The sequence below is a fragment of the Podarcis melisellensis genome (genome assembly GCF_964234715.1).
Source record: "Podarcis melisellensis genome assembly, chromosome: 3".
NCBI lineage: Eukaryota > Metazoa > Chordata > Lepidosauria > Squamata > Lacertidae > Podarcis > Podarcis melisellensis.
In genome coordinates, this window is record NC_138530.1 from 59,016,702 (window position 1) to 59,043,626 (window position 26,925).

Below are 26,925 nucleotides of genomic sequence, written 5' to 3' on the forward strand. Positions count from 1 at the left end.
TTAACATGTGCCATCCTAATATATGCATATTTAATTCATTTGGTATGTTTTTGAGCCAATAACACTACATGATAATAGTTAATGACTGGTAGGATGACATCAGTGTTCACAGTCTGTGAATCACTAGCTCTGTATGCAATGAGGTCATTGTCTGATCTCACAGACTAAGATCCTGGAAACCTTGATTTGGTTTCTAAGCAGCCATGTGCCTGCTGGAGTTAATGAACTACTACCAAATTTATTCTGCAGCCTACATATCCAGGCAATCAGTTTTTAATGGCTTCAAAACAAGTGCAGCATTGATAAGCATAATAGCAAGTGATAATGCTCAGTGGCGCCTATGCACTAACTGCTGACATTTCACCAGTCACTGCCCACACACTTTCAAACATATCTTCACAACCAAAATGGCTAGAAACTTATTTTGTACATGTGTGTTCTTTTGAAGCAATATTCATAGAAAATTGGATTTTACAGCCAACGCCACCTTTTTTGTGTTTTTATTGACATTTTCTACACAAACCACAGCAATGGGTATCACATTTCACTAGTCCGGATTAATAAATGAGTGGTAGCTCAACATTTATTGTGTTTTGTATGCGAAAGGTTTAATCCTTGGCACCTTCAGCTAGGCTGGAAAATTCTTAATTCCTGGAAAGTCACTGACAATTAGTGTAGATAATACTAAGCTAGACAGACCAATGTTCTGACTTCCTATGACCAGTACAGGTTTCCTTCAATATATGAATTCAATGTGTGGTGGCTACTTGTGGGCAGACATTCTCCTACAGCAATGGAGATCATCCTAGACTGGGATCTCTTCCCACCCACTCCAGAGGGTATGGTCAACACTTAAAGCTTTATAACGTTCCTATGTGGGAGAGAGGCTCCTACCAGCACGAGTCCTGCCTAGCTCTGGTGTGCAGGGTGTCAAGGGTTCAGCAAAACTTTTATCTTAATTTTCTGTCCTTCATTTTCTTCCTCTCTGGAGCTATTCAGGAAAATATATTCAACATGGTTTCCTCCAGTAAGAGAGCTGAAAGCCCAGCACTTAGAAATCATCTGAGATTTCAAACAGGAGCAGAGATGCAATAGGAGGTGTTCCCTCTCAGTGTCTGGCTCCCACAGGGCTAAAGACACTTGTCACTATACCAAAGTCCCAAAGGTGACAGCAGTTTCAGCTGCATCCCTGGGCTGTCTCCCAGACATGCAACCATCCCCACATCATAGGGCAGACATGGAGGGTGAGCACTTATCCTCCCCAGCAAGTCACCAAAAAATGGTGACACAGACATGCAGGGGGCATGGAGTTTCCCCTCAGCAACTTTTTCTGCACCCCCACCCATTATACATGGGTCATCTCTCTGCAAATGAATTAGACAAGTACTTGTTAAGAAGCTGGAGTTGTGTACACACCAGATTGTCGATACACTTGTGGGTTGCACAGAGCCAGTTTTGCCGCATGCTCTTTTGTGCATGTTCATCTACACATGACCACTTTCAGTTCAACTAATGGGTGATGCCCTGCATTGTTGTCCCTTCCCCTCAATAAGTACTTCCCCAATCCCCACCCTCCCTGAGGTCCACGTGGGCATGTGCTCAGGCCAATTTTAAAAATTATTTTTGAGAGTTTTCCATTATACCTTAATTTAACAAAACAATGGGTTGAATCTGCATTGTTCACTGGTGCTGTGGTTGCAAGATATGGGGATGATAAGCTCAACAGCCAAAAAAACAGAAAGTGTGAAATATTATTTTAAAAGGCCCATATTAATGCTTTCAGCCAGAGCATCTGCTCCACCTCTTCATCAGTGTCAACCTTTATTGAGCACTACAAGCTAAATATCTCTTCCTTGGTATCCTCAGAGATAGCAGCAAGGGACGCACACATCTGGGAACTGCTAATGTACCATATCCTTGTCTAGGATGCCCTCTACTGCTGCAGGAGAATGGAGTGTAGCGTTTTCTGTAACTGTTCTTTCCCTAGAGTGGCTAGAGAGCAATCTACCCTTCTAGGTAAGATGTATTGGGGGGGGGTGTTGCTCAAAGTTTTTAGTGTATTCCATGGTGTATTTTATTACAGCATGAGCTATGGTATGTACCCAAGACCTCTCTTCCACATAAGAAGGGCACAAAGATTCAAGTTTTGGCTCAGTTTACTGGAGTGCAGAGTAAGAGATCCTAGTCCAGGACACCCTCCATACAGTATAGAGAAGGATACTTCACAGTAAATTCAATGTTCCAGTTCACATGACCATTTCTAACAAAGCAATTTTCAATGGGAGTTGACCTTGTGTGGTTCCAGTTATGCTGAACTGAGCTTCTGCGTTTCTCCAACATGCATCCCAGAGCAAAATTCACCATGGCCAAACTTACTTTTGAAAGATTTTCCATAAAAGCATTACATTGCAAAGCAGTCATATACTGAAATAGTCACAAGACCATTTGGGTTGATGAGAAGCATTCAAAGACTACTTCATATTATTTTTACCACATCAAAGAATGGTTTGGAAAATGGCTAGGATTGTAAAGCAAAACCTACCAGAAAGCCTTGATCCTAAGAACAGTTACAGGTAGGTAGCCATGTTGGTCTGCCATAGTCAAACAAAATAAAAAAATTCCTTCCAGTAGCTCCTTAGAGACTAACTAAGTTTGTTATTGGTATAAACTTTCGTGTGCATGCACGCTTCTTCAGAAGTATATCTGAAGAAGTGTGCATGCACATGAAAGCTCATTCCAATAATAAAATTAGTTGGTCCCTAAGGTGCTACTGGAAGGATTTTTTTTTATTTTGAGCCTAAGAAGTACCGTAATACCACCATTAAGTTCAATGGGACTTACTGTCAAGAACACACAAAAGTGCGGCCTAAATATTGCAAGCTGCAAGTCATTTTGTAGCCTACATTTGGATGCACATAAAATTGGTGTTGTATCACCTATTTTAGAAATATACACTTTGGTTAGAAAGCACTTCTCCTCCTGAGAAATTAAAGACTTTTAAACAGGCATTTGATATTATGGAGAATAACATTTGCCTATCAGTATGGCAAACACCCCATCTAGTGAGTCGACTCTGCATAGCAGCTTTCCTATGTAGCTGTACAGAAACATATTCAATATACAAGCAAGATCAGCATTAGACTCATAAAACCACCATTTCTCTAATGGCTGGGAATAAGTGACAGCTTTTACAGTCTTGTCATTCATCTCTGCATTCTGGAATCCATCAGGCACTGAGGGTGGACCATCCAAATGGGTCCACAACCCTGGTGGGGAGGTATTGCTACCACCACTCCAAACTTCACCAGCTGGTGGTCCAACCATGACAATAAGATGCACTGTATCGCTGCTCATTGTTTTGGACAGGTGGGCATTTAGACAACCTTATTGTTGCCATGGAGACAATAAATTCTCAGTTGTAAACTTTTTGTTATCTCACTCTGTTTCCTTTTTAGCTGCTCTGGAATCTAAGTTAGAAGTTAAAGTGAAATATTAACGCCACCCACCTTGGCATATGACAGTGAATTACAGCCCTGACAAATAAATAAAATCCCCAAGATAGTGGAGATTAAAACCCAAGAGAGAATATTAGCATATGTTTTGAAAGCAATGCTTCCTGCATTTCTCTATTTCAGTCAGAAACAGGAAATTACAAACACAATCTGGGTATCTATTAGAAAACTGCATCTAGCAAGAGACAGGAAAAAGTTCAATGACAGATTTTCCTTCTCTTCAGTTTGCATAGAATATTGTTTAACACACAAAAATGCATGCATTTCTAGACAACATGTAGATGAAGCTTCTTGGTGTTGATGGATCTCATAGGAGTACGAAAATTATCAGGGTTATCATAACATAGAAAGCTGAAATTTTGTACACACATAGTTCAAGGCACCCTGATGATTATAAACCTATGAAGGTGGGGCATTTGAATAAGACCCAGGACAAACATATCACTAAACCATGGTGCAGTGTTACAAGAATAAATTGGAGTAAGCTACAGCAAGTCTTGGGTATCATGACCCCCGACACACAAACACCATTTGAATGGCAATTCCCATCGACTTTGGGGGGCCTGGCCTCCTCAAATATTTTATTGGGGGAGCGGAAGGGACATTGGCCCCTAGGAGTTGGCTTCTATGCCCACAGTAGCAACTTAGCGAAAAACAAACAAACAAACTCAAAAGAAAGAGGGAGTGGCAATAAGGTACAGCTTCATGGCCCTGAAGAAAAGTCACAGAGCTCAAGGTCAACAGGGTTCCCAGGTAGAGACATGCTGATGAATTTGCTGGCCTCCCCCATCTCTCTTCTCCTTGCATAGACAGCATTCAGGGTCCTGCAGGGCCTTGGGAGAAGGGTCTGTGACACCAGTCCTTAAATAGGCATCTCAAGGCTGAAAGCCAGTGAATAAGCCCCAGCTAATTTATTTATTTCCCCTCTAGATGTTGCTGGACTATGACTCCTCTCAGCCCCAGCCAGCTCTAGCTCTGTTTTTGCAGGGAAGTCCCATTGCTTTCAGTCTGCAACATACTCTAATGAATGTATGCATAATATTTCTGCCTTCCTTTACCTTTTTGCACTGGAGACAATAAAGACAACATCAATATAAAGCAAACCACAAAGCAGACTAGTCTGCTTCATAAGGTCTATAGCTTAAAAGAACTGAACAAAAGAGATGGCAGGAAATTGTTACTATCAGCATATTAAACAATAATCTGTTTAGAGATAGGTAGATCGTATGGAATAACAGATAAATGGATTTTGTGAAGCGTTGCCAAAACTGCTTTTTAGAAAGGACAATGTCTCTAACTAGAATATTCTCATTAACTTCTTCCTGTAGCAATTGATGTTTTCAGTATCAGCGATGGGGAATTTCTGCCTCTCCAGCTGCCACTGTACTATAACTTTTATCATCCATGACCATTGGCCATGCTGGCTGGGGCCAATGGGACTTACAGGCCAAAAACATCTGGTGTGCCACAGGTTCTCCACTTTTGCAATGTATACCAATACAGATAATGTACATTCACATAAATTTCCCCAACACTTTAATGTCAAGTTGCAAAGCAGATCACGTTTATCTCACAAAGCAGTTTAAAGAGGTCCATAAAATGCTGTCTAATAATTAGAACAGTGAGGACCGCCTTCTCATTCCTGTGCATTTGAACCGAACATTCTGTTTGAAACTACAGGCCCTGGCCTTCAAGTATTCAGTTCCCCAATTCCAGCCCAGAATAAGTCTCTGTGTTGCAGAGCTATTATCCATAATAGCCCTTCATAGAATTAGTTTATGGGAACTTCAATACTTCATGAAAGACTAGAACAGGAAAAATGTAACAGATAGCCTAGAATATCTGGTTCCAGCCTCAATAAATATCAACACCATTAATCTCTGCATAAATTGAAGGATCATCTTTCAACAGTACCAGGCAACACAAGTTTTGAGTTCTGCAGCAGAAGCCCAGAGAACATAACCTGGAGATCTGCGATATTTTGCTCTAATGGTCCCCTGCCTACTGAACTCTCTCCTTCTGCTGATCCAGCTGTCCCTCAGCTTCTTTTGTTCAGGTGTCAACTTAAACCCTGTTTATTTTTGCAAGCCTGGGGCATATTAAGAGTGGCAATTGGAAACTATATTACTGAATTGTATCTTTGATTGTTCTGTTCTTCCTGCTGCTGCTGCTGCTACAGTGGGTTTTAGTTTATGTTTTTAATTCTGTTGTTTGTTAAGATGCTGTTAGCCACCCTGGAGTCTGCATGAGAAAGGACAGGATACAAGAAATAAAAATAATAATAAGCTATAAATTCATTGATATTTGGATGAACTTAAAGGCCCTCAAAGTCTGTGAGAAAATGAAGGTCCCCTACAACTCTGAATTAAACCCGTGCTCCTGGAACAGACTATAGATGTTATATAAACAATATGCAGATTCATTCAGGTCCTGAAATATGTCAAGTGCAAAGTGTATTCCCTATATAGAGATTGTCTGAGCCTTGAACAATGCAAGTCCTCCAAGCAATGCTCTTCAGTCAAGTCTTGATGTAAATTGACAAACCTGGAAACAACAACATACTGCACCTCCTTACTATTCAAAAAGCTTTTAGACAGTGCAGTAACCAAGTACAGTCTGCTATTTCTCAAGCTGATGCCCATGCTCTGAGAATCCAGGTATGAAAACCAGTCCTTTCAAAAGCTTATGCTGAGGGCAAAATTTTATGTTATGTGAGAGAACTACAGACACTATCTCCTTTAAAAAAAAGAGGGGTGCATGAATAGCTATGGGGCAGGGGAATCAGACTGAGGCTGTAGTAGTGGGTAAAGCAGTTTGCTTAACTCCCTATTGTACCCATATGCTTGCACTTGCATGAAAAATAGCAGATTCAAAGACATGGAAAAATGGCACAAGAGAGAAGGATTAACTTCTGCCAGCACTGATATGGGTATGGCCCTAAGACTGCTATTAACCATTTTTTTAAATTCCAAGTATGGCCTATACTTCCTAGCCTTTTACCCAAATGCTTGCTTGAGAGATGCTTGCTCTTATGGCTAACAGCCCAAACCCCAGGCCATGTTGGAAGTTTTCAAGCCTTACAACTGAAGATTGGGTTGAAATTCATAAAATGGTTGAACACAGTGCTATTTTTTTCTAGAAAAAGAGGTGCCAGAATTCACCATGAACACTTCCCTCATTCTCTTAGAATGGCAATGGGACTCAACTGAGAGGTGCCAGAACTGTGTTTCTGTGAGTTCCCCCTGAAAAAAGTTCTGGTTGATCAGAGGGTTGAAGTTCATACTTTGGAAAACATTGACACAGAACTCATTTGTTGTGCCAAATGGAATGAGAACGCAGCAGATTTGAAATAGGTATTTTCTCGAAACGTCAAGCAGCAGTATCCATCATGGATAATCCATGGCAAACCCATTATCAAATCAAGTGTTGGCTCTTGGAATGATCGAGTACCTGCTAGGCCCCACACGATGGCCTAAGTCCCTCATGGTGACCACATGCCAGATCAAAAAATTATTGAAAACAACCCTTTGCTTGACAAACTGACTTACAACATATAGAATTTTTTTTGGTGTGAGAAGACTGCCATGCACTACACCTGTGGACCCTACCACCTAAGGCAGTTACCTCACCTTGCCTCATGAGCTGGCTGCCCCTGCCAAAGCCTCAAGTTCCAGTGCTTTCTCTGTACATTAAAAGTACTATATAACATAATAATATTTAGTTCTCCTAATGTAACAAAGTGCTGTACAACCTTAGTCTGGAGCAGGGCTGGGAAATCTGTAGATCTTTAGATATTGTTGGACTTCAGCTCACATCAGCCTCAGCCCAGCATGGCAAATGGTATCACATGACAAGAGTTGGGAGTCCAGCAATGGCTGGAAGGCCACAGCTCTGATCTAGAAAGTCTTTTGAAGTAGGCTGCTGTTATGACCATTTTACTAAGAAGAAAATAAGTGTTTGTCATGTCAGTTTCTTTAATGGTCAAAGAATGTGGCATACTAACTACCAGAGAGAACCCATCACTTGCCAAAGGACTGAGATGTAAACCAAGCCAAGCCAGAGAAGATGACAATCATTCTCAGTGCTAGTCTGGAACAACCACTACTGTGTTTCTTCATGCTCATTATCACCAGCCAAATATCAGTTCATCTACAAAAGCATGCTGGAACTACTCTAGTTTTAAATTAACAGGGAGGTCAGTAGGCTCAAGGCCAAGTTTGAGTTAAGGAATCTTGACATCCTACCAGAAGCATAACACTGTAGATCCCATGAGGCTTACCTCTCTAGATCCCATGAGTATTACCTCTCTAGATCTAACATCATGCTGACAGCTGCCTTGTGACAGGCAGAAGTTCAATGGGAGAATCTCTTTCCCATAACTACCTCTCAACTACAGTGACGTGGTGCTTCTTGAATTCCTGCCTGCCATGCAACTATCAAAGGCTAAGGAAAGGGAGGTATGAAGTGGGACTCATATATGGCTCCCTACTTAAAAAAAAAAAGCAACAGAAAATCCCTCCATAACCTTATACATACTGCACATATTCAGCAGAACATTTTAAATTCTCGCATATATGCTTATCTTACTCACACAGGCAAAAAAGTTGCTTGGAGAGAACTCCAATGCAACCTGATCCTGGATCTAGGCTTGGTGACCGACTTGAATTCAGCCGGTGAAGCTTTCCCAGCAAGCCACTTCGCAAAGCAGCTGCAGCGGGCTGGGGAAGCTTCTCCGGCAGAATCCCTGCCTGTTAAAGGCGCAAGCCCCCCGGCTGCCGAGAAAGAGGGTGGGGTGGGTGGGATGAAGATGGCAGCTCTTGGCGGCCCCTCTCCCTTACCTGAGCCGGAGAGCGCGCCCCGCTGCAGGTGGCTCTTTCGCAGCGTGCAGAAAGAGGAGACGTCGCTCTGGGCGCGGCCCCGGGGGCCGGTCTCGCCGGGGAGCATCCACCAGCGGGACGAGGGAGAAGGCGCGTCTGCCCGAGCAGGGCTCGCCTTCTTCTCCTCCATCCCCGCGACGAGAAGGGACGAGCTCGCCTGCCCGCCACTTCTTGCCCTCTCTCCGCGTTTCAAGTGCTCTCTGAGAGGAAACGGGCGCCTTCTTCCGCCGTAGGTGTGGCGCCTTCGAAGCCAGCGCAGCCACAGCGCGGCGAAGCCCTGCCTGAGGTGGCGACAGGCGAGCGAAAAAGTTTTGACAGGAAGGACCCGCCCACCGACTCTCGCTTCTCCTCACAGCCAGTTCGCGCTGGCTCCGCAGGGGCTGGTCCTGCTCGCCTGGCTTTTCTCAGGGCCACTGGCTCTGCAGGAACCAAGGCAAGCGGCCCTTTGGCAAAGGCTTACCTCGCAGGGCGTGGACGACCAGGAGCCACCTGATAAAGCGGCAGCCTCCCCCGGAGAGTGGCCTGTCAAAAACGGGGAGAGGAGGGCGCAGTTTCCGCTCCCTCCTGGGCTGGCACTGCCGGGGGTGGCAAGCTCCCCGCACATCTCGGTTGACGTTTGCACACCGGGGTAGTTTACTGCTTGGGAAATGGTCGCTTGCTTTTTGAAGGCGAATGTGTGTGTTTTCTAGTTAGAAATCCAGATTGAGTTGGAAGGCATCTTAGGAAAGGTCTGAACCTTAAATGCGATAAACTTCCTAAGCTGAAACCACTCCAAAAGAAGAAGGAAAGGGCAACCCACGTGTTAAGATGATATCGCACACATACTGGGAAGCCTCAGCTGAAGTTGCCTGGATGATGAGATGATGTGTGTTGGGGGTGCTGCACTCCCAGATGAGACAGTTGTTGTCCCAAATCCTTTTTTTGGGTAGCTGGGCTGTCTTTGTAGAGTCTCCCAAGGAAGGCTTATCTGGTATCAACTCTGAGGCCCTTTTGGCACCAAGTGAAGGTTGCTTCAATTGCCCTGGTCCTTTAGATACTTGTTTCACTAGATGTTGCATTCCCTGCTTTATTCTGTTTTAACACAGATTTGTCTTTCAGGTAGTTTTTTTTTTTAAATGTTACATATCCAATTTTAAATGGCATTTTAATGACTGTTTTTATTGTGAACAGCTGTGGACATCGTTTGTGGTTGAAGAGTGGAACAAGAAAATTGCTAAACAGTTAAGTAAACAGGTATGGTTTCCCAGTGAGTATTTGTCTGCCGTTTTAAAAACTGAGACATATTTCATGCTCTAATTCAGCACACAGTTGCACATACCGCATGGCCACCTGCCAGGGATGCTGCTATTGCACCCTGCATTGCAGATCTTGCACTGACCAAAGGGATGGACTACATGTCTTCTGAAGGTCCCTTCCAGTTCTATGATTCCAGAGGTGGATTTAGGGCAGTGTGACCAGTTCTGCTGTACTGCATGCTGAGCCTAGGGGGCGCTGCAAGGCACTGCATCTATGACATAGTGAATTGACCAAAATGGAAGGCAAGAGGTGGGGAGGGGGTGCCAAATGTTGGCCTTGCACAGGGCATCACTGAAATTTGAAAGACCAAAGTTAACCCCTAATGATTCTGTCCCTAACCATGCACCACATGCAGGAAGAGAGAGGATCTTAATACATTCTCAGATGCAGTCACTATACCTAACTGGATATAAATATAATGTGCTTCCTGTGAACTCCTAGAAACAGGCTACCTGATTCTATCCATACAGAGTTTGAGCATTCAGGCTGTTTGCTCTCAAAAAGCCCTTTGCTATATCTTCCAGGTTCCAACTATTCCTATTAAGAGCTGTGGACTTGCTCTGTCATGCTCAGAAACAGGGCAGGGGAGCTTACCCTAGTCCATGACCAATGCCCCTGCGACACACAGTGAATTCCCCATTGCCCTAAAGCAGAGGACAGAACACAGGACTGGGTTCTGAAAATAGCCCATAACATTTACTTGGAAGTGTACTCTATTGATGCCAATAGAATTTCCTTTCTCAAAAATCTACCTAGGAATTATTTATTTTATTTCACAGATTTATAGGCAGCTAAGCATAATAATACAATACGCAGACAGCAATGCTAAAATAATTACTAAAGGCAAACATAAAGGTAATATTGAAGAATAAATCTTACATTCTTTTCCTACACCAAATACATTCCAATAGAAAATAGGTTTTTGCAATTACATTAGACAAAAATACATTTCTGTCTACACTTGCAAAGAAAAAAAACTTTCTACCTTGTTATTATCCTTTCCCTAGCATGATTTTTGGAGAAATTTTTGTAATGAAAGATACTACATTGTTTCAACTATTTGTAGGTTTACAAATAGCTATTCCAGCTGTAATCCAAACGTCAACCTTTGTGCAGAGTTGATATGCAGTATCTTCCATAGCAAAAGTAAATGACAGATTCATCAGTGTTCTGACTTTGCTACTGGTTCTGCCTGCAACAAAAGCATAATATTATAAACAATCCTATTGGTATATTCATATGACATTATAATGTCTCTTTTATGTATTACTAATGTATTGGGCACCATAGTCTCTAGGCAGCAAACATAAAACCAATCAATAGTTTCATTAAAATTGCATGGAAGTGCTCTTATATCCATTCCCCGAATCAGCAGTTACCGTATGCAGTATTTCTCTGCCCCCCTCCTTCATTTTTCTCCTCCTTTCTTCATTTATTTTCCACTCTTTATTGGCAGAATGTTCACAGGTAGACTTATGTTTATTGTTCTACGAAGGCATTTAAAGTTCAGTGTGGCAATGAGTCTGACAGCTTTTAAGTGATATTCAGGCTTCTGGAATAAATAGTTTAGTTTTGGGGACAGTAACATTTCCCCCCAAACTGTAGGTTATAGTTACCCCTGGTTAAGCTAAGCCCATAGGTTCACAAATGGTTCATTTAGCATCAATGAAATAGAAGAGACCCATGACCACTCTGCTTTCTTTTGAAAGCAGTTGCCAGAATTGCCAGGGTTGAGGTGGGAATTAATTCTATTTCCACTCATACTGTGTCTTCCAAGTCTAAACTGGTCTTCCCACCAGCTGTTGCTTGCCCTGCTACAGAAAACATGCAGCCTTGAAACTGAAACTCATTAAATCTGGTGCACCCCAAGATTAGGCCTACCTAGCATTTCTTTTTAAATGTGTGCTTATATAATTTATGTGATTGTCTTTGTGACCTGTAACATGTAGGAAACTGCTCCAGTTATGGAACAGAACCAACCTGCTCCACACTTATAGTCCTCATGTTGAAACACCTGTGGAAAGTTTTATTTTCTTTAAAGTTTAGTGGATGAAAACATTGCAGTATAAGAGTACGATCAGGATATGTTTCACTAAATTCTTGTTTATACACTAGCATCCTTGTCTATGCAGTGGCAATAACACAGCTGAACTGTTTAAGTTGCAAATGCAAAATTAGAAGTCTTTTGAACATTTATTTATTTTTGTCTTCTTGGTTTTGGACATTTATTATGGTTTACTTCAACCTTTGTCAACCTGGTACCCACCAGGTATTTTAGACTACACATCCTATCAGCCACAGACAGCATGCCCAGTCAATTTCATTTGTACTCCAGAGCAATTGGCGAGGAGGAAGACCACAACACACTTGGCCTCCCAGCAGGCAGCGAAGTCACTGCCACTTACTGGGAGGGGCAATGAGGTGGGGAGGCTGGTGTTGTACAGGTGCATTGGCAGAGCCAATCTGGTGCCTGCAGCAATTTGCCTGAGCAGCAGTGACCTCCCTGTCTGCTTCCTTGCCCTTCCTACTCTTCCTCCTAGCAAGCAGCAATGACTCTGCTGCCAGGAGGTCAGGTGACTGGTGCTGCCCCTCCTCACCAGCTGCTCCTTCTTGTATTGCCAGATATCAGGTTATGTTATAACATTATAGTGAAGCTAACAATCTAATCTCCATTCTCATGTACTCAGGGTCCTGAGACTGAACCACAGCTTGTCACCTCTAGTGATTGCGCAGAACTATATTTAAATCCCAGTGCAGAATATGGGAGTCTAATTATTTTAGTAGAACATATTCCATTTGAGCAAACTCGAAACATTTGTGTCAGTGGAACACCCAGTAGTGAGTAATGCTCCTGTTTTTACACTAGGGAGATAAAACATTTAAGCTACATAGCATTATAATATTTTTAGGAGCATGCTGCCTTTATATGAAAGATTTGCAACAAATGAGGACTCCAGGCATGTGAAATCTTGAGTTACGATACCTGAATGTCAAAGAGGGAGCCTCAAATATATACAAAAGATAAAGATTAACAGTTATATTAAAAGTAACAGCAGGTGGCACTTGATAATACATGGAAAGAAGAACTGAGTAGCCTTTATAAAAAAAGAAGGTAGGAAATTTTAAACTGAAAATAGGTCAGAACTGAGATAGAATATTCAGAAAAAGGCAAGGAGGGTGATGGCAAGTTAAAGGATGTAAAAGTGAATTAATCATATAAGGCATTAAGAAGACCATAAACGTTAAAAGAAACTGTCAGAATTCATGATGCCTGTAGAGATTTAAATAATACCCTGTAATTTACAGTGGTACCTCGGGTTACATACCTTCAGGTTACAGATTCCGCTAATCCAGAAATAGTACCTCGGGTTAAGAACTTTGCTTCAGGATGAGAACAAAAATTGTGCTCCAGCAGCACGGCAGCAGCAGGAGCCCCCAATAGCTAAAGTGGTGCTTCAGGTTAAGAACAGTTTCAGATTAAGAACGGACCTCCGGAACGAATTAAGTACTTAACCTGAGGTACCACTGTATTTTTTTTTTTTTTTAAGCCATTCAATTTTAGCTTGGGAAGAATATTCTTTGGCTGACACATTATTATGGGGAAACCCAATTCCAGTGCTCTGAGCAGCATTCTTTTAATTTTCCACAATGCTGCAGACTGATGCGATGTCAGAGGCATTGTGAGGAATGAAATGGTGGCTAGATTCAGACATCCAGTGCTGCTTGGAGTGCTCCTCAGAGCCCCACTGCCAACATTACTGCCCATTCCCCTGGCTGCCCAGGTAGTCTACCATGGCTTATGGATGAAGGTGGGACCCACTTTGCCTCCTCAAACCTGGAGCCAACCTTGCATTTCATACTTGCCTCCACTGAGGAACATCTCTCAGTGGCAGCAAATAAAAAATAATAAAATTGCACATACGCATTGTGAGGATGATGCTGATAAAGGATTGATCCTTTTTTATATTATGTGAGCTGTTAGAAGCAGTGAGTTACAAACCTTTCAAAAGCAAGGTGTAGATGCATCTTCAGCTTAAGTGTCAGCTGCCAACTTTAAAAAAGCATAGATCGCCTATTTGTAGGATTGCTGGCTGTTGGAGTTGAAAGAATGATCAATGAGGCACATCACCATATTATGATGAATAGGACAACTGAATAAATTTGTTTTGTGAAAACTGAGTGCTTATAAGGGCACAGCGTAAGGGTAAAAATGCCCAAACACAGTTGAAATCCTTTTTCACCTTTGCCCTGCAGCTGTCCTCTCTGAGGCTCTTCCATACCAAACCTTGCATCAGCAATTTGGCACTGATAAATTAATACAGGACAGCACAATGACTGTAAGTCTAACATTGATGGTGTGGGTTTCCAAAGAAAGTATGCATGGACCTTTTTGCAATAACAGGGGTCAGCAACCCTTTTGAGTCCACAGGCACATTTGCAAACCAGAAAAACAGTCTTGGGCACCAAGCACACACAACACTTAGGAATGAAAAAAAAATTGATATTTTATCAAGTCTAATTTGGGGGGGGTGATCTTCCTGGAGAATGCAGTTTGTGGGGGAAGATTTAAACTTCCCTCCCCAGCTGAAATCCCCAGGCAGATCAATTAGGCTAGAAAAATGTCTCCTTTTGAACAGGATGGAACCTTATAGCACCAGGGAAGCCCTTTAAAGGCCCATGAGTGCCCATGGGTGCTATACTTGCAGTCCATGTGCTATAGGAGCCAAGGATTATCAGATTGTGTTAGTTTTTATTGGTGTTCTCAGCTTTGGGAATTCAGTTGAGTTGACCAGTTGCTTATACATTTCCAAATAACCAAATAAAATATCTTCCAGACACCACAGCATGGGAAGGGGCAAATTAATTGATTCATTGGTTGCCCAGTCTGCCTTAGTAAATGCCTACTGCTGCCCATAAAAGTTTCTGTAGGTCATTCTATCATCATTTGAGCAATTGCCATTGGGATTATGATGCATTACTCCCTGGGTCAGGTTGCCCTCTTGATACTAAATAATCAAATAGGAGTCAATGCCAAATAAGGTTAAGATGGTAATGCAGTCCATTAAGGAGCACTTTTCCTCTCAACGTGTGGGAGCCTGCCAAATATTGCCTACAGTACAGTACAAGGAAAACATAGTTGGACCAGTAAAGGCCTGGGCACTTCAACTTTTGATAGAAGACAACGGGTACATTTCTGCTGCATTAACTGTGAGCAGCTCATCATTCAAAGATAATTGAATGAGCAAGTGAGAGAGCAAACTAAGCCAGCTCCTTCAAGGCAGTTTTGGCAGCATTTGCATTTAAGGAGTTTTCATAATTTAAAAAAAGCCTGGCTTGAATTTTCCTCCGGAATATGCATTGTAGAATACATGTTCGTTTTTAGATCATCTGCGTACTTCCTGTTATATAAATTTAGCACCAGGTATGAAAAAGGCAAAATGCAGCAGGAAAGTGTGAGATTTAACTCTTCTGTTAAGATTTGTTTTTAAAAAATGCAACTCAGCAAGTAGCTAATGATTGTGATGCAGCAATAATATCTGGCAAACTGCAGATATTCTTCCTCTGTTACAATGACTGCAAAGAAGAGGCTATTTGTGCAAATAAATGACTGAATGAGAGTGTCCATTTGAAATGGGATCCACTGCTCTGCATTACTCTATAGCTTACTTAGCACAGTGGTTAATGTATCCTCTAGTGGAAAAACTCGCCATAGATGGTAATGACACTCTGCCACAAGACTTACTCCTACACAGATACTTGTTATGTACAAGTTTTCAACAGTTTTGTTGTGATTCTCTGCTGTAAGCGAACAGTAACCGAGGCTGCTGTTTCTTCAAGATTGGATTCAATAGTATTCAGATCAGGACAGAATGGCCTGGTTCACACAACACAGTAAGCCAAGCTTAATAAAACTTGGTTAGCGAGGAGAGAACCCAGGTTCCCATGACATGAGATGTGGGAATCAAAAAGCCTAGGAAGGAGCAAAGGGGCTGTGATGGTTCAGGAGTTTGTATGGTTCCATTAAGCCATAGTTTGACTTACCAGGTTGTGGGAATCAGGCCACTGTATTTATTATGGTCAAAAAGAGTACAGAACAAAACTGACCAACTCCATCTGCAGTACAGACCCTGGTGTGGATTATATGTGATCAGCAGAACACTTTGTATGTACAGAAAGCAAGTACAAGCCTGCAAGGACAAGCACATTTCAAAGACCTATTGCTGGACCCAACAACACAAGAGGCAATTACTCCTTCTGGTTTGTTTCTGAAGATGCAGAAAAAGCTAATTTTCTTGAATTGTATCATGCACTCTGTAGTAATGTTAGTATATTTCACGAAGTTGTTCTTGAGGGGCGAGCGGCTGGGGACCTTTACCACACACTCTTTATGCATTAATAGTGATTCTTTGCATACTAACTCTAGGGCTGAAATTAGACAACAGCACAGTTTCACATGGTCAAAGGATTTTTGAACTTGTATTCCTTAAAACAACAGTTTTCCATGCTACATAGAAGCCATTATTTTAGGGAAGTTTGAAAAATGCTTTATAACAAGCCACTCTTGTTGGACTCGGTTAAAGCAGTTCTTTGGATCAAAGTACAGAAATGTGAATGTTTGAGCTAATTACATACGTCCAATATTTGACAGAGAAAAATGAAGTGTACTTACTTCCTAGTGATGAGTTTATGATGGTAGCTGAGCTTGCCAAATGTCTAAGACACTAGCTGGATCATCTACCAAAGAAGTTTTGAAATAGTAGCTTCCAAATTGAGTTTCCTACAGTCCAGAGAGCACAGTTGGCTGTGTTCTTAGATGCATTAAATCAGCTGATTAAATGAGGTCTTGAGTTTTACAAGTCTATTCATCATTCCATTTGTAAGACTGTCTGTCATGTGAGAACTTTATTGAACTTCAAGATATCAGAAAAAAGAACTTCGTACACACAGTCAGGTTGAAAACCTCTACATTTCAAGTGTGAATACTAACTTGACCCATTTTCAATGGATCACAAAAGCTGTAAAACGTAAGCCAACACAGTGAGTTGTTATTCAGTTGAATAACAGACCCACTGAAATTACTGGGCCTACATGAGTCATGGCCATTGATTTCAATGGGGCTACTCTGAGTGATTTAATTCAATACAACCCAGTACTCCCCTTGGCATCCTAGTGTGTGTATTCAATGTACAGTAACAGTTTGTGTTTCAAATAAAAACCTCAGGTCAACTTTCTCAAACCAAAATACATTAACAGGATCTCTGAAATGAGGCTTTTTGAGCACTTTGCTGTATTATTATTTATTGTCAAACTCCTGCCTTCCTTTAAAAATACTAATTTAGATTTTAAAATGCACATATCCTAGCAGAGTTGTTCACATCAATAAAATAGCTTGGACATTTATATATACTCCACCCTTCATAAGCTTCCCAAGGGATGAGTAACTTACAGAAAAGTAAAATTAGAATAAAACAAAGGCCTGTCCAACTCAAGGATGCTTGGGGTGGGGGGAATATTGGTGTGGGCTGGTGCAACTCAACACTTAGATGGGGGGGTTATTTAAAGAGCTCAGGGTGGGGTTCATCATTCTTCCCCTTACTATTCTATCCTCACAACAACCTTTTGAAGTAAGTTAGCCTAAGATAGTGACTGGCCCAAGGGCACCAAGTAGGCTTCATGCCTGAGTGGGGGTTTCAAATGCTTTTTGTTCAAAAGAATTGCAGCAGTTATTATGACTTATTAATAAACAGCCACAACAAATGAATACACTGCTTGCTTTGTAACTATTTAAATCTTGAATTTATCCAAGCATGAATTTCTAAATAGAATTTATGTAAATCTTGAATCACTTTTGACCCCCTCCATCTTAAATACCATGCCTTATCTTGCACCAAATGTAGTACTGTTAGCCTTAGACTAGCAGATGAAAGACATACAGTAACATAACATGAATCACAGAATCATAGAATTGGGACCCTGAGGGTCTTCTAGTCCAACCCCCTGCAATGCAGGAATATGCAGCCATCCCATCCAGGGATTGAACCTGCAACCTTGGTGTTATTCGTACCATACTTTAACCAACTGAGCTATCATCAAGCAGAAACTTGCATTTGTTGCACTCTTTAGGGTTGACACTGGAGGAGAGTGGGGCTGTGGCGCCTTTATCAGATGCGGCAGGCAGATATCAAACAAAGCAACTCTCTTCTAGTATGGAACTACAATTATGGGGAAAGCTTCACTTGTTGATATTTTGTCTGCTGGACATCTTATGACTTGTATGCAACCCCTGATTTATTTTGGGGCACTCCACCCTCTCCTGCAAAAGTGTGCACAAATTTGCACAAGACATAAAGAAGCGCATGCAGATATGTGTCTTATCTGGCAACTGCACCAAAGGGCCAAATCAGCGCACAGTATACCAAGCCCAGAAATTGTGTTGCCTTATCTATGGGCATGGGTGCAGTGCAGTCATGCCAGTTGTTGCAGAAGGTGGCTGCTGCCTCGAACCTGGCTCTGGGAAGGTGGCACCTTCTTCCATGTGTGGTCTACGTGGCACCTCCTTGGTCCATGGCAATGAGACGCCATGGGGTCTGTTTGCTGTGACTTGGCAGAAGTGTTTGATGAGGTGTTGGGAGTTTTCATCCTTTCTCTGTGACTTGATCCAGATGGTTGAGAAGACCACTGGCAGGTCGTTGGAGGGGGAAGGAATGACCTCACGACACAACCACAGCAGTTGGTTATCATTCTGGAGCTGTCCAAGGTCGTGAGCAGTGGAGCTGCGTTGCCACTGAGAAGGGCCTGCTGCTCTCTGCGCTCTCTCTCTGTGTCTGTGTGTAGCTTCTGATGCTCTGTGGACCTCTGTGCCTGCTCAACCACAGTCGATGCTCGCAATAAAGGCTGGCAAACGCTCCCCATTTTTTGTTTTCCTTGCGGCAGGTGGCCCCACTGATTTGAGAGGTTAGAAGCTCGACCCGATCTCAGGACGCATCTCCCAGAAACGACTTCCTGTTTGGAGGCCAGCGCGGAAAGCAAACTCGGCCAAAGGCGAGTCACTCTTTTGGTCTGCCGGAAGACGAGAAATGAAATGAAGAAGATCCAGACCTCGCAAGAAGCGGAAGCAGCCCTGCCTCGCCTCCCCAGCGGCTGCTGCTCGGTCAGCTGACCGGAGTCCCGTGAAGACGAGGCGCAGAAAGGAAAGGAGGACCTTCGCCAAGGGGCTGCTGCTGCCTGATGTCTCCGCCGGCGCGCTCCTCCATCCTTCGCTCCCCAGCGGCTGCTCCAGGGCTGCTGCTGCTCCTGCTGCTGCTCTGCTTGCAGCTTCCCTCTCCTGGAGATGCTGCTCGCTACGACCCCACGTGGGAGTCGCTGGATTCCCGACCGCTCCCCGCCTGGTTTGACGAAGTCAAGTTCGGCATTTTTATCCACTGGGGCGTCTTCTCGGTGCCAAGCTTCGGCAGCGAGTGGTTTTGGTGAGGCTCCCCACCCATCCACTGCTCGAGCTCTTTGACCCTGCCCGCCCCTCTTCCTCCCGAGCGCATCGTGCCGGCCGATTCCCTCCAGGAAATGTCAAGGAGGCTCGCTGCCTCCCTGGGGTACCAACTGGAATAAAATATTGGAGGTGGGGCAGGTCAGCCTCGCCCCGCGTAATGGATCACAAGACATAATGCACGCACACCATTTGAATGGCAATGCCCATCAATCCGGGGGGGGGGCTGGCCCCCTCAAATATTTTATTGGGGAGCCCAAAGTTATCTTGGCCCCTAGGGGTTGGCACCTAAGCTACCTCTGGTGGGTCCTCTGTGATCATCGGACTCAGCCGCTTGCTAGAGAGGGACGAATGATACAAAACTTAACTCGGAAGCCCTGCCATTTTAGCTCTAAGGTGGGTGGGCTCTAGCTGTTCAGTGAAAGCTACTGCTTCATGTATTCATGTAAGTGAGGGGGCTCGAAGGATGAACCCTTGGGAAATCCTGCACCTCCACTAATGAACTGAGTTTGAGGAGCAGCTAAACAATTGCCCAGAGGGACATCGCATAACCTCCACGCAAGCAAATCAGAGTGATTGCTCAATGGACACCGGAAGATGTGTAGTCTCCTTGCAAACGTTTTCTGAATAAATGGAGTTAAGCGCACAATAAACAGGCTGTATGAGAAGTGACCTGAGTTCTAAAGCTGCAAACTAGCTCCAGGGCAAGGAGCATTTTCACACAAGTGGCTTATATTGGTTTGGACTTTATGTCAATCGACAAAGCAAAGCTTACCATGATTAGGATGTGCAGCTGATTTTTCTTCACTCCATTCACATGTGTGGCATAAATAATATGAGAATAGGCTTTAAGTAGAATAATAGAAGCATAACCACCCCACCCCACTCACCACTCTTTCCTTTCTTTTTTTCTTCTTCCTAATTGTTTAAACCAGTTCTTAATCCAGGAACTTATACGTTGATCACTAATAATGAAACATGTTGTATAATAATGAAACATGTTGATTGGTACAAAGCAGCTTCTTGTGTTTCCTAAAAGCCCCATGATGCAGGACTATACTCCAGAACATGTTTGAATCTTTGTTCGGGAACTTCTGAATGCTTCTGCCTTTGTGTGCAGATACAATGGGTTTGTTTGTTTCCTTTGTAGGTGGTATTGGCAGAAAGAAAAGAGAGTTCCCTATGTAAACTTTATGAAGAGCAACTATCCTCCTGGTTTCAGTTACGAAGATTTTGGCCCTTTGTTTACAGCAGAGTTTTTTGATGCCGACCAGTGGGCAGACATTTTGAAAGCGTCAGGTGCCAAATATGTTGTCTTGACTTCAAAGCACCATGAAGGTAAACTTGAATGTATTTCTTTCTGAGCACAGTTGTTTTGTTTGTTTCAACAGACAAAAAGCCTGGGTGGGGCTTAATCATTCAGCTGCTGAGATACAGAGGTTTTCAGGCATTTTGAGTCCATGGTTCCCTTGGCCAACTACATTCTTTCTGCGGCTCCCCTGTGGGGAAACACTCCCCAAGCCTCAGAAGCTCAGTTACGTCACCCCTTGCCTTCAGAGCTGTGAGTCCCTCGCCCGTTTTCGAACACCCTCCCTTTTGGAGTGTTCCCTCAGCCCGCTCTCTTCTTGGGAGTCCTCTGAGCAGCAGTAACCACCTTCCCTGGTCTTTGAGCTGTCCCACAGAGAGGTGCCTCACACCACCCAACAGGGGTCTGGGAAGAGGATTCCCCCAGCCTTAGCAGCCCAACGGAGACTGGCCCAAGGTGAATGTGAGACCAGCACCTTACCTTGGGAGACAGCAGTGGCAGCAGCGAGTGCCACTGGGCCTGCACAGTGGAAAGGCTCTCCTTTGGCGCTGGGCACTCAGCTCCCAGGCAGGCATTGCACACAGCAAACACAAGAAAGGCCAGTGTAGCACCTGCCTACCTGCCCGGCCTCCCACTTGGCACTCTATTCCCAGAGCAAGGGCTGGCGGACTGTACTACATAAACAGCTAATTTAATTCAGAGCATGCTTTAGTTAAAGAACGTAAGAGCCAGTTGGATCAGGCCAGTGACCCATCTAGTCCAGCATCCTGTTCTCACAGTGGCCAACCAGATGTCTGTTTGAAACCTGCAAGCAGGAGCTGAGCACAAGATCACTCTTCCCTTCTGAGGCTTCCAGCAACAGGTTCAGAAGCATTAGGTTAAACAAGAATGCAAAATAAAGGTGCACGATATAGTTACAATTACAATTATTTTATTAATCCTACCATTCGTTTCCTAGGTTTTACATTGTGGGGATCTAAATATTCTTGGAATTGGAATGCTGTTGATGTTGGACCCAAACGGGACATTGTGGCTGAATTAGCATCATCCATTAGAAATAGAACCGTCTTACACTTTGGACTCTATCACTCGCTCTTCGAATGGTTCAATCCTCTTTTCCGTGACGATGCCTCTAGTGGGTTCCTAAAAAACCAGTTCCCAAGTGCCAAGTCACTCCCAGAGCTGTATGAGATTGTGAACAAGTACCACCCAGAGATTCTATGGTCAGATGGAGATGGGCATGCCCCAGACACTTATTGGAACAGCACTGGCTTCCTAGCTTGGCTTTATAATGACAGGTGTGTCCATTTCCCCACTCCCTGCCCTTGAAATAATGCATTCAATATTGATAATTGCAAGAAACTTGTTTCCCAACAGCTTTTTAATGGCATTTCATGCAACTCATTGCTCCGGGCTGATGCATTTACAAACAGGTTCTTAGGAGTAAGTCCCACTAAACTTACTTCTGAGTGAACATGTGCAGGATTTCACTGTTGATTAATCATTTCATGATAACAAATTCTAATTTACTTACCTAAATAAGATATTGAGAGAGAATGGGGTACCTCATGCTAGTTCCTTGTGGTTTTGGAATGTGGCTGTCATTGCAGGTGCCTGTGATTTCTGACCTGTAGTTACACAGCTTAGGAGTCCTGGACAAGTGCAGTTTTTTCTTCAGTAGGTTAGTGACATTTATAACCCAGTGCCCTGACTTCATTTCAAATACTTGAAGACTTGATGATATTTGACCCAGTTCTGCTGGAAGCATTTGTCTAAACCAGCCTCATTCAACCTGATGGCCTTCAGATGTTATGGACTAAAGCCAGCCAGGGTGGTCACGAAGTATGGTAGGCTGAAACATCTGGAGGACACCAGTTCAGCAAAGGCTGAAGTAAACCAGCCTTCCTTAACCTTGAGCCCTCAGATGTTCTTGGACAGCAGCCCACACAATCTGCAACAACTTGTGGAAACTCAAGGTTGGTGAGGACTGGTCTAAATGCAACTCCGTCTGACGCATTCTCCACTGTTCTGATTTTCCACTGATTGTTCATATGTTGTTGGAAGTCACATTTCCAATGAGTTGCAGGAGGGATGTGTTTGCCCAGTGGCAGATGTAGAGGAAGGCCCCAAGTTGCTTAGAAAATGAATTGAAAATGTTGCTTAAGCATTTCAAGCAAAGTTCCAGTACCAAATACTAAAAAAAAAAAAAAGAGGATTGGCACTCTTAAAAAAAACTAGTGCAAAAGTTTTGGTGCTTGAAGTGGATTGGCTTTTTAAAGAAACTGGCATTTCTAAGTTAGAAAATACTCTTGAATACATGTAGAATCCCCACAAGTGTAGCATGATAGAGCAGCAACGATGAGGTTGTGGTTTTGTATAGTATCCACAAGTGTTAGCTGTTTTTAAACATCCAGAAGTGCATAATCACCTAGGTTAAAATATTTGATTTAGAAGAAAATGCACAGAGAGTGTACCACTGAATCAGTTGTTGTTTTTAAGTCCTACCTATTAGGAAGCATTCGAGAATAGTAAACTGCTTATATGGAATCTACTGAGCTTCCTGTTAAAATAAAGCACTGTATCTGAACAACATATTCTCCCCCTCCCCAGCCCTGTTCGGGACATGGTTGTAACAAATGATCGCTGGGGAGCTGACTGCATTTGTAAACATGGAGGCTATTATACGTGTGCCGATCGTTACAACCCAGGACACCTTTTGACCCATAAGTGGGAAAACTGTATGACGATAGACAAAAAATCCTGGGGATACCGGAGGAATGCACAGTTGAGTGACTACCTAACTACTGAAGAGCTTGTAAAGGTAAAACCAGATAAAGAATCTGGGGCTGTCAATTCTTGCATTCTTTCCTTGCCCTTCCTGGCAACCCTGAGTTCACTAGATGAAACAATGTTACTAATTGTAACTTTCTTTAGAATAATTTAAAATGTTTTAGAATGTTTTTTTAAAAATTATTGCGGATCCTGGGCTCCTTTGGGAGGAAGGGTGGGATGGATAGATAAATAATCGTGCAAGAGTTGTTTCTCATTTTAAAGGGCTAGCGGCCACAAAAATGGTACTAAGGAGCCCACTAATGAAACGCCCATGTTGATTCCTAGAAGGAGCACTTCCAGTTGAACAGCTAGACAAGGGTTGGGGGACTTGTCTCCCTCTAGATGTTGTTGAACTACAGCTCCCATCAACCCTGGCAACCGGATGTGTTAGCTGGGGCTGATAGGATTTGGAGTCCAACATCATCTGAAGGGCCACAGTTTCCCCATCCATGAGTTAAACTCTCTTTGAACCTACAGGAAGGTACTGATAGTGTTGTAACAGAAGCATGAATTTAGGCTTAACAACTGATATAAATGTGCCATCTCAAACGCTGGGCAGCTATGTTGGAAATGCCAAACCCAGTGTGGCTTTTCATTGCTCCTCTCCCTATATAATTTCAGCAACTTGTAGAAACAGTATCATGTGGAGGAAATCTCTTGTTGAATATCGGGCCCACCCACGATGGCCGCATTCCTGTTATTCTTGAGGAGCGCTTGAAGCAAATGGGGTCGTGGCTGGCCCTCAATGGGGAAGCCATTTTCAGCACTAAACCTTGGAGAGCTCAGAATGACAGTGCCACACCAGGAGTATGGTAAGTCCGTGAAGCAAAAATGCAGGAAGTACTGTACCAACGTTAAGTTTACTTTATCTGAAGTACTTTATCTGAAGGTATCTGAAGTAGTGTGCATGCATACGAAAGCTCATACCAAGAACTAACTTAGTTGGTCTTTAAGGTGCTACTGGAAGGAATTTTTTTTGTTTTGACTATGGCAGACCAACACGGCTACCTATCTGTAAGTTTACTTTTGTTATTGTTCCACTATATTGGCTATATTTCACTTCCCCCTCATTTGACTCCCTTCACAAGCAAGGTATGATGCTACTGAATCAGGGAGAACTGAATCAGGACTGTGCTATTTGTGCAGTGAGACTTTTAACACTTTGCACTTGAGCCTTTGCTGCAGCTGCTGTTAACCCCAGGAAGAAAGTTCCATTGGTATCAATGGGAGCTCTCCTTCTGTTGAGAATAGCATTTAAGGAAGGGTGCAATCTAGAATGTAATTATGCAATGGGCGAGAGCAAATCCTCCCTCAAAATGCTGCTGTCTTGATCAGAACCACCCTCTTCCCCCATAGCTGCTATTTCATTAAAACTCCCCCGCGCGCGCACGCGCGCGCGCACACACACACACACACACACACAGTCAAACATTTTGACTAAGCTATCTAGTTTTGTCTTCCATATGATGTGTGGGATTACTATTTCTAAACTATTGGTCCTTCTTCTCTAGAAAAAGAGGTGGTTAAAAATAACAACACACTTCTGAGGTGTGCAGTATTTGCATTGGTTACTAAACAGCTTTGCTGGCGAGGGTCCCAAATTGTTTGTAGGTTAGGTAGTTTCACCTGCAATCTTTAGAAAAAATGATTCTTCATTTGTTAACTCCTACTAGGTATACATTCAAGCCAAAAGAAGACATTCTGTATGCCATTTTCCTTAACTGGCCATCTTCAGGAACTCTGATGCTTGGGGAACCAAAAGGCGTTACCGGAAAGACAGAGGTAAGAAATATTTGCCTATTTTTATGACTTCTGTACAATTTCTCTTGAAGAATTTCAGGACTAGAAAGAACATGAAATGCACTCCAACAAAGCAAGATCATCTGCATATAACATCCCTAACAGATTAGTTTACAAGGCTAGTCAATGTTGTTGTTTTGTGTTGTTTAGTCGTGTCCGACTTTTCATGACTCCATGGACCAGAGCACTCCAGGCACTTCTGGCTTCCACTGCCTCCTGCAGTTTGGTCAAATTCATGCTGGTAGCTTCGAGAACACTATCCAACCATCTCGTCCTCTGTCGTCCCCTTCTCATTGTGCCCTCCATCTTTCCCAACATTAGGGTCTTTTCCAGGAAGTCTTCTCTTCTCATGAGGTGGCCAAAGTATTGGAGCTTCAGCTTCACGATCTGTCCTTCCAGTGAGCACTCAGGGCTGATTTCCTTAAGAATGGATAGGTTTGATCTTCTTGCAGTCCATGGGACTCTCAAGAGTCTCCTCCAGCACCATAATTCAAAAGCATCAATTCTTCGGCAATCAGCCTTCTTTATGGTCCAGCTTTCACTTCCATACATCACTACTGGGAAAACCATAGCTTTTACTATACTGACCTTTGTTGGCAAGGTGATGTCTCTACTTTTTAAGATGCTGTCAAGGTTTGTCATGTTGTTGTTTAACACCCATTAATTCCAGACTATGGCTATTCTCATCTGGAGAGAGAGAGACTTTTAAGCGCAAGATCTTAAGAGAGTCAGCATCTCTTTGAATGGTTTCTACCATTTAATAAAAGCTTTTCTGTTTCAGGTTAAGCTGATTGGATATGAAGAACCATTGCCATGGGTTTCCATGGGGGAAAAGGGAATGATGGTAGTCGCACCTCAATTGCCATTCACTATATTTCCGTATCAGTGGGGCTGGACTCTGCAGCTGACTAACGTCTATTAGCAACAGACATCCTTCACTTTTGGTTATTATGACTGATTCTTTTGTTGTTATTATTATTTCGGTGAACAATCAGAGCTCACTCACCATAACTTACTTCTGAGGTGACAGGGGATATATATCTGAAACAGAAATACACTTACACCCCGCTTTCTATCCTGCAGCCACACAAGCAAGAGGGATTACTAGAGTTTAAGGACATAGACCAGTCAGGCAAAACCGCTCAAGATTTTGGGCCTTGGGAAGAGTCATATTGAGGCTCACAAAAGACAGACTAAACAGAAAAGTTATTATGTGTCTTAAAAAGAAAAGTATTTTGGCTTTAAAAAGCAACCAGGGGCGGCGGGGGAGTCCACCATGCCTAATGTTAGAATTGGTGCTCAAATAACCATGGACAAAAAGGGTTGAGGCACTCTAAAACTGAAATGTTGTACACTGCATTTGACTGTAAATCAAGTATGACAAACAATACAATCCTACCATTGTCTATGCAACAGTCCTACTATGTTCGATGGAATATGCTCAAGTTAAGTGTTTAGGATTGTTTTCAGTAGGGATAAGTGGTAAGTTGCTGTGAATTTCAACTTCTTCCATTGGTTTCAGTAATATTTGATTCCATTTTGCTGGAGTTGGGTGCTAGAGTTTCCTCAGTCCTATAACCTACCTCAATATTACCCCATCACACTTTCCTTGAATATAAAATTACATATTAGGACTTGGGTCATAGTTCTGATTAGTGAGAAATGGCCTACAATTATATACTTCTTAAATTTTGATACATGTATGTTCAGTTACTTAAGTATCAGACAGGTAAGATTCTAAAGCTATTGCCTCTTTGAGTATCTTGCAGTTTGTGACTTGAAAAAAAGAAAATTATTGCTAATTTAAAAATTTGTGTA

At 42.9% G+C, this 26,925-nt stretch overlaps 1 protein-coding gene across 1 annotated transcript; it reads left to right on the plus strand.

The window, feature by feature from the left end:
- Positions 1 to 16,079: 16,079 nt before the first annotated feature.
- FUCA2 (alpha-L-fucosidase 2) lies at positions 16,080 to 26,156 on the plus strand. The gene is made up of 7 exons (XM_081905192.1): positions 16,080 to 19,152; positions 20,320 to 20,507; positions 21,434 to 21,773; positions 23,086 to 23,296; positions 23,929 to 24,119; positions 24,981 to 25,089; positions 25,889 to 26,156. The coding sequence occupies exons 1-7, from the start codon at positions 18,914 to 18,916 to the stop codon at positions 26,027 to 26,029; spliced, it is 1,419 nt and encodes a 472-aa protein (XP_081761318.1). The 5' UTR covers positions 16,080 to 18,913; the 3' UTR covers positions 26,030 to 26,156.
- The last annotated feature ends 769 nt before the right edge of the window (positions 26,157 to 26,925 follow it).